This window comes from Mizuhopecten yessoensis, unplaced genomic scaffold (genome assembly GCF_002113885.1).
Source record: "Mizuhopecten yessoensis strain PY_sf001 unplaced genomic scaffold, ASM211388v2 scaffold7521, whole genome shotgun sequence".
NCBI lineage: Eukaryota > Metazoa > Mollusca > Bivalvia > Pectinida > Pectinidae > Mizuhopecten > Mizuhopecten yessoensis.
In genome coordinates, this window is record NW_018407089.1 from 744,367 (window position 1) to 757,267 (window position 12,901).

Sequence of the window (12,901 nt, forward strand, 5' to 3'; positions counted from 1 at the left end):
TATAGTGGAAAAACCCTAAATGTGTCGAATGTTAATGAGGTCAGCCTCGGTCCAGATTTGCACCGGTCGTTTTCTTTCGGGGTGACCGTTTCAACTGGTTGAACCAGATATGTGAAAGGGGCCCTAGCCACTATAAGCTGTGGTGACTAGATTGGTTCAACACATGGAAAAAGGCCAGGTAAATTAGTATTTGAATCCGAGACCTACCTGGTAATTCCTAATCAGGGGAATAATATAAAGTAGCTGACTGAACCGTCTTGGTGGGTTTGATGGGGATACAACTCTATAACTTTCCTCATTTTCAACAAAATAACAGAAATAAAAGGCAAGTGCAACTCTATACCACTACTAGCAGTATAGTTTCAGCTGAGCGCCCAAAGTTTGTCACTACCTAGGGATAAAGTGAACCACAAAATGCAATGTTTCTCCCAGTATTTCACCATTGGATATACAGACACTTCACTAGTTCAGTGATTGAAGCATAGTCCCTGGAGTCCATGATAAATGTTAAACTGTGATCAAATGCAGCTGCTTTAAAGGCAATTTAAGGAGTATCGTCAAGTTACAAAATGATTGTATAAATCTTGTGATTTAACCCTTTCACCCCTATGTAACTTCAGTAGACTCTACCTTGCATTGATCTGGACGAGTCCATTATGATCTAAAGTGTTGAAAGGGTTAAAGGTTTGAATGATGGGCTACCAATGGCACCTTTGCTCAAATCCATTATCTTGAATCTCTTTTAATGTCATATGGCTTACACACTTATATGTTTGAGGTCAAACTAATGTCGCCAATGCAAAACTCAAAAACTATACAAATTGTGTTCATGTTAAATACTACTACCAAATTAATGGATCAGTAAAGGTTCATTTACTTGGGTCATAAAATAATGTGAAGACTAGACTGCATTTTGATACAATTCTGGTTTTAACCCTTTAGTACTTTCAGTCCTTTGATTTTGATTCAACATGCAAAGAATCATGTTTCCTGGCTTGCATGGTTAAAGGATGAGCATATAACTTATTAAATGAATGACATTGACCTACTTTCAGGGTCGCAGGAATAGCCTTTTAAAAAAACAAAGTAGCAAAGAATCTATATATGGTCTTCATATTTGGCCTGTTGCATGCTGGGATCCAGGGCTATCAAGTCAACTGAATGGTATAGACCTACAATGTACCTTTAAGGTCACAGAGGTCAAAGTGTAAATTGTAAAAGTGTATTTCCAAGTGGGGAAAAATTGAGGAAAATGTTTCCTGAAGCCCAAAAAAACCCTCTGGATCCGCCACTGTAATCATTAATCAGTAGCATTCTGGGATATACTACGGGCACTTTAAGTCTGTTTAAATAAATGAAATTGACCTTTTCTCAATGTCATATGGGTTTAATACATATAACTGCATGTTTTGGGTCAAGTTAATATCGACAACTATAAACTCAATAAGATGCATATTTTTGTATAATGGGGACACATATCCTACGACTGCAGAATCTGTCATAGTTAAAGGTTAAAACTGAAATGAAGACGTCGGCATCTAAATAAGTAAGATGGCTACTTATAGGATCAAGAAATTTTGGTTGAAGGGCTATCAAATACAACTAAAGCTTCCTCAAATGAATGACATTGCTTTTGGATATCATGGCTGAAGTCTTCATTGCTTTATACATGTGTTGTTTAAAAGACTTTTAATATATAGTTACTCCGTCACATTTAATTAAAAGTCTTTAAGGATGTACACCTGAGAAGTCAAACAATTCCTGTATTAAACTTTTTTTCTTATATGGATTTTTGGAAAAAAGAGTTTGTGGCATAACGTAGAAAATGCAAAAATATGTATAGGTCTGTGTGCTCGTTTTTGTGCTATGATTGGTCAAAGATATGAATTTAACACAATATATAATTTTAGGTGATTTTTTTGGTTTTGACCATTTGCAGAACAAATTCATACAATTACTTCCAAGTGTGTTATCAAATATGTATGAATGTTTGTAGAATTGATAAAAATATTATTTTCTTTTAAATAAATGAAGTTAATTTTCTTAATCTTATTCTTTTAACTCGGAAAGGCGATTTAAGTTACCCCTACCCCTTATTCTTTAATGAAAAAAATCTCATTTTTCACCAATTTTTGCAGATTAAACGCTTGATACAAAAAGTTCTGCTATTAAACTTTTTTAATATTTAATGAATCAAAAGAAAATGTGTTTCTCTTTCTAAAACAGCCACAAAAAAACGGGGGTATGTGTGCTTCTTTTTTTTGTCCCCTTATTATATGTGTTGTTTTTCACCTTTTTTGGGGTCAAAAATCAAAAGTGTTTCATTGACACTAAATATGTAAAAATAATACCAATAATGAATAATTTTCCACTTTATTGCATACTATTTTTATCATATTGAACATTATAGAGTTGTGCAGCAAAATTGAACCTGCTACAACTTAAAATGGCGACAAAGACAATTTAAGTGATCAATATAGTGTCAAAAAAGGTGAAATTTTGTCCTTTTGTGAAGCGCAAGAAATACACATTAATACACATTTTCAAAATGGCCGCCATTTTTTTTTTTAATTCTTGTAAAAACTGTTTTACAAACATCTTGCATCTAGTTTATTGAAATATTTTTCAGATGCGTCTTTCCTATGAAACTAGATTATAATTTGTGAAATATTACAAAAAACCTTTACATCAGATCAAAACGAGACTTGAACGTGATTGAAACCTCAGAAGAGTACATCATTAATACACTTGTATGTAAATGGAGTAAAATTTTCAATGACTATTCATAGTGTGTCAATATATAGCCAATGTAGTGCGATAACAAGCCCTAATGTTAAACCAGGGACAGTATATACGTCCCTGGTTAAACTATGGTCCTATGTTGTGAAGAGCAGTTAAAATATTTTAAAAGTGAAATAAAATAAACACAGCAGGATATCAAAATATGCAGAAAAAAACACACACACTAAATTTGACAAAAAATATGGGTGTAATTTTCAATGTATCTCTTGGCGTTCCGCGGGTTTAGCGAATGTCCTGCGCGTCATTTAGTATTATTATATCATTCAAAATGGCCGATTTACCAACACGTCTGCCGGCACAATTCTTAACGGATTTGGAAAGTGTTTGACAGCCATTTCCTGTCAATCGGCAGTACCTTTATTATATGGTATGTAGCAGAATCAAATATTTTCCTTTTCCGCTTGATCTTATCGACGCACTCGGGCCCTCATTGAAGGAATTGGAACCAAAATAGACAATAGATATATTCTACATATGACTGGCATCTTAATCCCATTGATGATTGATTTAGGTACAACAAGATACAAGAAGCTTTATTTAGAGTCGCATACATATCAACATGGAACATTATTAGCTCATGAGACATCAATTGCATAATTGTTTAATATTATCATAAGGCTTGACACTTATTTATATTATGTTTTTTTAATATAAAATTCATATAATTTTATTTGAATTAATTACTGCTAATTTAATATCGAAAGTCGAGACAATTTCAAATATCACGAAACTTGCTACCCTACAATGGTACCTAATTAAAACTGCATACAAATTGTCATTAACCGAAACTTACATACTACATGTCCACCCTACGCATTCAGCAGTAAACACACTTGCATGTATATATACAGTATACACAATGCAATTATGAACCATTTACATGGCAACAAAGTTAACGTTACTGCTGGCATCTTTGATCACAATTCAAAATCCAGAATAACAAGGCATACACCCGAAAAGTATTAAAAATATTGTGCATTAGATATTAGTAAACATTCATTTGGCTATACAGAACTGTTGATTTATGGAATTAACATGTACAGTCCTCCTGAGGCGGCCGTCATGCAGGCTATACTGCTCAGACCCTTACTCAGGGGAGATTACTCTAGTGTTTGTCAACCCAAATGTTCACATTTGGTGTTACAGCTATGTAATATATAGCTTCCCGCACTATTTGTGTACTGACCATTGGAATTAGTGTAGTTTAGACAATCATTTAAACCACCTTTAACTGAAATTTAATAGCCTAACTGCGAGCTATCTGCAAATCTACATTTAAGGTAGACTAGTGATTCTTAAATTTTCAATTTCAACTTATATGATATGGACATACAGGCAGGTAATAGACAGCGTCCATCATGTATCCTTATTAAATCCTAGTAAAATCCTGTTAAATACAATGGACTAGTATACAGGACCCACACAATGTTATCAATGATGAGGTAAATATCAGCGCAATACTTTACTCCAAGAGTGTTAGAGGTTTACAAAACGGCAAGATACTTTTGACAGGCACGCAGTGATAATTAAGTCAGTAAAATCATATCCGATAGAAAAAAGGCCGACCAGAATGTTACAGGAGTACACAATACGACTACGACAGATCCTGTACCACAACAGAAGACATATATATATAATCAAAGGGCTACGATCGGCACACACTAAAACCATGCAAACAACAGTTCTTTATGCTACAGGCCCTGAAAATTTGAGAACTTACACCGCTCTATTTTTGGATCTATGCACGTACAATGTATTCTCTTTCCGCAGACATGATCTCTGTTTCCTCCAAAAAACACACGCCATTTCGGAGTTTCAAAGTTTTTCACATTCAATTGCTAATTATCTATCAGTATTTACTTAACATTTATTATTTTGATGGATACAGTAAAATTCCTCTTCCTTAATAAAATCTTTTACCTGTAACTGAGCTAGATCGGGTAATCTCAGTCGAGGGTTAAGATTCTGTAGCAAAATCCCAACTGAGGCGTAAGCAGAGGTTGGGATGTTACAGAATCTTAGCCCGAAACTGAGATTACCCGATCTCGTTCAGTTACAGGTAAAAAAAACAACTCGCACCTTTTAGTTCGAAAAGAACTATTTAATTTTTCTAAAAACTACAAGTACCCTGCCTTGGGCCTCAAATGATAATGATCTCTTCACTACTAAAGCTACATTTGAATGCTTCCGCGTAAAACTGTAGTCCAGATCCGTCCTTACATAGATTTCAACGTATTTCACAGTGTAGATTATATTTTATCTACAACATCAAATATCTAACAACATCAAAACTATACATATAACGACAAAACAGAACATTTATAATGCAAATTGTCAATTTTAAGCAGTTAATGCGCGGATGAATACATCCCAGTATAAAAATTCTGCAAAATGTCATGTAAAGTTATAAGACAGATCGGACGAGATAGAATAATCTAGGATGGGGTATGACGTGGGATATCTCTGTCTGAGGTGTGAGAAATGCTATTCTGTCTGAGCAGAACAAACCTGCATATGATGTTTTGTAAGGGTGTGAGTTTAGAACATATACCCATACCCATGAACTGATTTATATTTTCTGCGGGACAAATTGTTGTGCAAAAATAAATGTGTGAACATGTCAAGCTTTATTTTTTTCGACGAATGGTAAATAAGCTAATTTAAGTCCCTCTTGTTATTTTATCATTCAGGGACAATATTCCTAAAGTTTGGGTAAATGTATATTTTATCTTATGTTCTGTAAAAAAAATCCTGTATTTCAGATGTAATCTTGAGTGTAAAACATTTTTAACAAAATGGATAGTAAAATAGCAACGAAAATGCCTGAATGCATTGTTCATCATATATATTTTCTGAATTTTCTTTAATATATTGCAGAATTATAATCTGAATACAAAACAGTTTCAACACAATGGATGATCCAACAGCAATGACGGATCGATCAGCATTACAAGACCCATCCAAAATGGCCGACAAATTAACAACAGAAGATCCGAGTGTCTACAATATCTATCGCCAAATAAAAGCTGAGTGGGACCATTTTACGAATCCGTGTGATGACCCAAACATCCCAGCAACATCGACACACCCTTTTAATGGAGATCCAAACATATCAGTGGCATTGAAACATCCTTTTAATGGAAATCCAAACACCTCAGAGACATTAACATGCCCTTATGATGGTGATCCAATTGACACAGCATCATCGACACAGCCTCGCGACAGAGATCCGAATGTCCCGGCGACATCTAATACATCAGGGAATAGCTTCCTTGGACAGAATTATAACTCACAGATTCCTCTAAGTTATAATAACACCTCAGAAAATCTGACTTTTCAGAGATGTGTGATTAAGATGGAGGATGAGGGTTCAGAGAGTGACGGCCCAGAAAATGCTCAACAGTGTAATGGACTAGAGGATGGTAATTATTGCTACATGTATCTGTTCAACCTGGTGAATTCATATGATATAGATAATAGTTGAATATTAATTATTATCTGAAGGATCCCCGTCCCACTGCAGGCTTATAAATGATAGAGAGTTCCATGGTAATTTTTCGTGCATGTGTGGCAGATTTTAATTGTACATAGGATTACGGTCGCCTTGCTCTTTAAGCTTCAAGCTAGAGGGAATTTTTCTTTAGCTCAGTGGTAGAGCGTCTGACTAGCTAGGAACCTAGGGATTGCAGGTTCAATCCCTGATGGAAGCCCACTACTCTCTTTCCAGTTACAAGTGGTGTCCGTGGCCCTCCCTGTGGTGACAGGGAGTTAGAGCCTGGGTTGTGGTGTTTGAGGGCGAACACATTTAAAAAAGGGGGAGTAGTGTGGCAGATATTATTTGTACATAGGATTACGGTCGCCTTGCTCTTTAAGCTTCGAGCTAGAGGGAATTTTTCTTTAGCTCAGTGGTAGAGCGTCGGACTAGGAACCTAGGGATTGTGTGTTTGATCCCCAGTGGAAGCACACTATTCTCTTTCCTGTTTCATTAAGTTTTGGATATAACTGTGATAATGGTCCTGGGTACTATTGTGGACCAGGTAGCTCTCTTGATCAGAGTGACAGTATAATGACCACAGGTTGAGGGTTTGAATCGGGGTTTGGTCCCATACATACTCCATACTTAGGGGTTACGCTCACTTTCGCCCTGCATCCATGGAATATGTCATAGCATAACTGAAGGCTCAGTGTCGCCACCTTGTGAATGAGACAAGAAAAAGAGTTTGATCCTTTTATGTACATCAGATTGCCTCTATAATCTTCAAAGGACAGGTCAGTATCAGCCTAGCGATTGGTCAGTTATTTTACCTGAGACCAATCATTTGCTATGACATCTTACTGCAGGGATGTAGAGATTGTAAACCCTGGAGTATCGAGGATGGGTCCAATAGAGCATTTTTATTCTAAGAACACTGATTATTATTTTTCTGTTTATTTCATCATTGCTATTTTTCTCGAAAGTTTTGCAAAGTGTAGTTTTCTTTTCAAAAGTGATTTATTACATGCTGAAAAAATGTTTTCAATATACATGTATAGTTAGTTTTTGGCAGTGGGATATCGACACCGGGGATCCTTTTGTACACTGTATATATATAATATTTAATATTCCTTATATTGTGAAATTGTTTCCAAGTTCAATCCTTTCTTATTAGCATATACTTCTTTAAGAAAAAATATGTCAGCTCCCAAAGGTATCACTCCTACTTCTTTTTATTTTCATTCAAAAAGTATTGATACAAACAGGCACACAGGTAAGTGTACAAGGCGACTGTTTGATTTGGACCCCTGCAGAATCAGGGTTTTCTTCTGTGTCTTCTGTTCAGGGGACACTAAAGAAACCAACACTGATCTGCTGCCCCCACTACAACACTAATACTTAGGACATATATATCCCTTCTCTGTCTTCCATATTTTTTCCCCTGCAATTTCTCACTAGGCATCGATCCTTCTTCATATGTCAGACCTATTTTAAGCTCTTGCAACAAGCAAACAAACATTTCTTCACCCAAAATATGGGATTATTGGATTTGTTGAAGGCAAGTATACATATATATACAAACAATGAATATTTGTGACCTCCTGTTCTTTCATGAGTTCAGATTCTTGTAAAAGATCGAATTTTATTGTTTGCAAAAATTGAGTTGATTTACTGTGAGTGTGAAATCAGATATTTTGATGGGACCCAAATTATAAATTTTGTGGTTTCCCGACAAAATGCTATTTTCTGGGTACATGAATTTGTGGATTACGAGTACCCACTTGTACTAAGAAACGCCTTATCAAACTTGTATATACTTAGTGGACCTATATATGTATGAATGAAGATTACCTATGAAATCATGAAATATAAAAAAAATATAAAAAAAAAAATGATTTCACATTATTGTGGATAAGTCTGTGAATAATTGCTGACTTTTGATTATTACAGATGAAGAGGCTTGTGATGAACAAACTGATGAAATGGACAGCCCTTCTGAACAGGATGACACCCAATCCACGGACAAACCTCACAAGTGTTCACGCTGCGAGAAGCATTACCGGACTAAAGGATTGTTGCAGACACACTTCAGAGTTCACACTGGAGAGAAACCATACTCGTGCAATATTTGTTTGAGTAGGTTCACCGCTGCTGGTAGTCTAAAGACACATCACCTCAAAGTACACAAACAGAAGCTATTTACTTGTGAGATATGTGGTAAGGGTTTCAACCTACCCGGCTCGTACCACGAACACCTCTGTGCTCACAAGGGAGAGAAACCCTACACATGTGAAGTTTGTGGGAAAAAATTCGCGCGAGCAATACATATGAAAACACATAGTAGAACTCACACTGGTGAACGCCCCCACAAGTGTGACGTCTGTGACAGGAGTTTCAGTCATTCCGCATCATTACAAAGACACATCCGAATACATACTGGTGAACGACCGTTCAAATGTACGTTCTGTGAAATGGAATTTCGTGACCAAGGGTCATTACAGAGTCACATCAGAATACATACCGGTGAAAAACCATACGCTTGTAAAATTTGTGGAAAACGCTTTAGTCAAACTGGGCATGTTCAGAACCACTTGCAAACACATACAGGGGAGAAGCCCTTTAAGTGTGATGTTTGTGGGAAGCCCTGCGCTAGCACGGGAGATTTGCAAAAACACATGCGGGTACATACGGGAGAAAAACCTTTCAAGTGCGATATTTGTTGGAGGGGATTCAGTGAGATTAGCTCAGTGACAAAACATAAACGGATACATACAGGAGAAAAGCCATACAAATGTCCTATTTGTGGGAAAGCATTCGCCGAATCAACTTCTGTTACGAAACACATTCGTGTTCACACTGGTGAAAAGCCTTTCATATGTGACATATGTGGAAAGCGTTTTAAAGAAGGCGGAGGTTTGAGGGTACATCGAATGACGCACACCGGTGAGAGGCCATATACATGTGGAATTTGTGGTAAAGGATTCATTCAGACTGGGAACCTACACACTCATCTGTTGAAGCATGCAAGTGTCAAACAGGAAGGCTCAACCTGTGCTGACAACCCATAGATAGCTATCAGTCTGTTCTACTGACAACCCATAGCTATAGGTATTAGTCTGTTCTACTGACAACCCATAGATAGGTACTAGTCTGTTAGATACTGACAACCCATAGTTATGTATTAGTCTGTTCTACTGACAATTGCAACCCATAGCTATAGCTAGGTATTAGTCTGTTCTACCGACAACCCATAGATAGGTATTAGTCTGTTTTACCGACAACCCATAGATATGTATTAGTCTGTTAGATACTGACAACCCATAGATAGGTATTAGTCTATTGTACAGACAACCGATAGTCAGGTGATGTCAGTCACCATGGATGATTGACTTAACCCTTTCACCCCTAAGTAACTTCAGTAGACTCTATACCATCCATTTATCTGGATGAGTCCATTGTGGTCCACAGTGGTTAAAGGGTTAAATAATAGTATCATTGACTTCAAATTTAGTAACTTTTAATGTCTAAGTGACCTCTGATGGCATGTATGGTGGCCTATGGCCGTTTGTAATGTCATGCAAACTTGTGATTTGATGTCGGTTGTAATATATATGTACTAGTGACTTTTAATGTCAGGTTATATATAATTAAAATCCTTAATGCATGTCAAAGCAATCTAATTAAGACAAGAGTTTGTAATTATCCCCTGTAATTAATACCATGGTGACTTGTGTTACCATGGTGACTTGTGTGGCCATGGTGACTTGTGTTGCACTGGCAACTTGCAATTGTATGTAATACTATGATGATAGTGACTTGTGTTGCCATGGCGATTTGTAATACCATGGTGACTTGCAATTGTAATACCATGGTGACTTGTGTTGCCATGGGGACTTGTCATCATTATATTTACCTTTGATTTGTGCTTCTCATACATATGTATATGTAGCCATTGTTGTGCCAGTTAAGCATTAGTTTCATTGTAGTGTTTATAGGAAGTTTCAAAGAACATTATAACAGAATGATAAACATTTAAACTTAAGGATCTTTGTCTGACTACACTGGTTTTCTTAATAAAGTTATGATTTCCCTTAATTTTGTTTTTGATCACTTTTAGGCCAGTACACTTCCATTGACCATGAAGCTCAATGCAATCAGTTAGAACAATAGTGTCAGAATATGAAGTCCCAGGTTCAAATCCAGTTCAACCTCATTGGATTTTGTTTGACGCTCAGGTCACTGTTGTTGATTTTGTCTCATGTTATCTCATCTGCTCTATTTTCATAAATGTTCTGCAAGGTATGGTTTTCTTTTCAAAAATTATTTATCAAAGCTATAGTTATACCGGAAAAACAGTTTGCAATGTGCATTTTTTGGCAGCGGTATGCATGGGATCCACAATATATATGAAACAATCTTACAACCACAAATTCAGCGCTGCATTTTTTACATTGATGCAAAAGTAACATTGTGTGAATGGAAGCTTAAGAAAAGCTGTATTTTTGTTTAATTTTAATGGAACTCTTTTTTAATGGAGATTTATATCACATTATTGTAGCATACATATATCCTTGAGGTTTTTTTTGTACTTAACTTAATAAAGTTAATTACCTTATATATGTATGTGAAAGTGATGTCTATAGCTACTGTACATTGTACAAAGCATATACATAATAATGTAGTAAGGTTATATTTTGACCGGAGCTCCATACTCTGATATATTTATTTGTAGCCATGTAGTAATGCGTAAATAAAAGAAAATGCCATTAAATGATCAAGTAGACCTTGTAAATATGTTCGAGTTTCTTTTTGAATTTTGTTTGGGTTTTAGGTCCTTTTAACAGCTGGTCCTGTAAGTTAACGTGCCAGGTTTTGTTGGTAGAGGACAGCAGGAGTTCCTGGATTTTATTTTGTTTTACAGAGAACCATGGTATCTTCCCATATATATGTACCTCTCCCGCACCTTCTCTATTTTTTCTTTTGTCTCTCCATGAAACGAACGGGATAAATCGTATTTCTGATTTTTCCAATAACCTCTCATCTGCATAGCGGTGGCTTTTAAGTCCTAAAAGATCTGGCCCCCTATACTATTCTGAAACTATTCACGTGCTCAAGTCTACTTTAATGTAAACTTGCATAAACAATGTAATTTTGTCAAAAAGTCAAATGTAAACATTGAAAAGAGTTTTTTCCTTCAGGTCTTTCAAAATTATTCAGTGTCATTTAGGAGGTGTGATTTTTTTATTTTTATTATCAAGGGAACATCAAATTAGACTTGAGCATAGAATCTGAGTTTGAGCAAGAGAATGAATATGGACCAAGGTGTGTATTACACTGCATTCAGTAAGAATGGTATTTGCCTCCAGGTCAGAGGTCAAACGAGTGTTAAATGTGTCGCTGAAATCTTATCTTGGCTCTCAATTTCAAACTGGCAATGGAGATATATACAATTGATATATATATATATATAGTGTCCTATCTAGTAAGAATAAGCCACTCTTTACAGGGCTACAACCCACATATACTTACTGGCCAAATATTGAAACCCTGGGTCTTTCAGTTTTCAAGACAAGTTGTTCGAAACACTGACAGATGAACGACAGACAGGAGAAGGTCATTTGTTGAACTTTACTCTAATTATAGGCTTATGTACCGGCACCTTCAATGGGTATACAATTCCCAACAACCAGAACTAGGACAGTACATATGTTATATGTCGGGGCTTAGTGAAACAATTTAATATCTACTGTAACAGGAGATGGAAAAATGCATTACCAGACCGGGGTTGGAACCTGGGACCCTCAGAACTCTAGATAGACTCTGGATCAATTGAGCTACCTGGTTGCCGACGATTGACCCAGTCCAGTTCTGCTACATTCCTCCCTTCTTTTTTTAAAGTCTTTGCCCCCAAAGATACAACTATTTACAACCCAAGTTCAGGTATCCCTCTGCCAAGCGTACAACCGATGCTTGAAACAAAAGTTGGTCACAGGCACCACTGTAACAGGAGAGGAAAAATGCACGGCCAGTAGGGGTGTCACAATACGCCAAGAGTGTATCGCGACATATTGCAATACAGAATGAATGTATTGCGATACGTATCCCGATATATTGTCATAGGAAAGATGTGCTCAATTTTATGTTAAGTTGTCAGAATGTTTTCAAACTTAATCATATGCAATATGGATCGCATGGATTTAAGATTTTTGTCAAACCAACCATCGATTAAAAAATTTGAACTAATTCCCACCACTATTAAAAGCCTGTTGTATGCTTATTGGCATATCTGTTAGAATTTGTAGTAATTTGCGAAGTCAAATTACCAAGCAGAATGAGATACATAAAAATCTTTTTTTTTTTTTGTGATACAGCAATATTTCATCTGTATTGTGGTACAATACAATATACCCGTGTATTGCGATATACCTGTTTTCCGATATGTTGTGACAGCCCAAAGCCCCAAACGGCCAGACTGGGGTTCGAACCCGGGTCCCTCCAAACTCTTAGTCAGACGCTCTACCAATTCCTAGTCGCCGATGATCAACTCAGTCTAGTTCTGCTACATCTACTATGAAAATATAAATTGTAGTAGAAATTGTCAAAATCAACCACCTGCAGCTGCAG

The 12,901-nt window shown here is 36.4% G+C and overlaps 1 protein-coding gene across 1 annotated transcript; it reads left to right on the forward strand.

The window, feature by feature from the left end:
* The first annotated feature begins 3,081 nt into the window (after window positions 1-3,081).
* Window positions 3,082-11,056, forward strand: LOC110453835 (zinc finger protein OZF-like). The gene is made up of 3 exons (XM_021503007.1): window positions 3,082-3,169; window positions 5,680-6,224; window positions 8,228-11,056. Exons 2-3 carry the CDS (start codon window positions 5,714-5,716, stop codon window positions 9,343-9,345), a joined length of 1,629 nt encoding a protein of 542 aa, XP_021358682.1. The 5' UTR covers window positions 3,082-3,169; window positions 5,680-5,713; the 3' UTR covers window positions 9,346-11,056.
* Window positions 11,057-12,901: the final 1,845 nt, after the last annotated feature.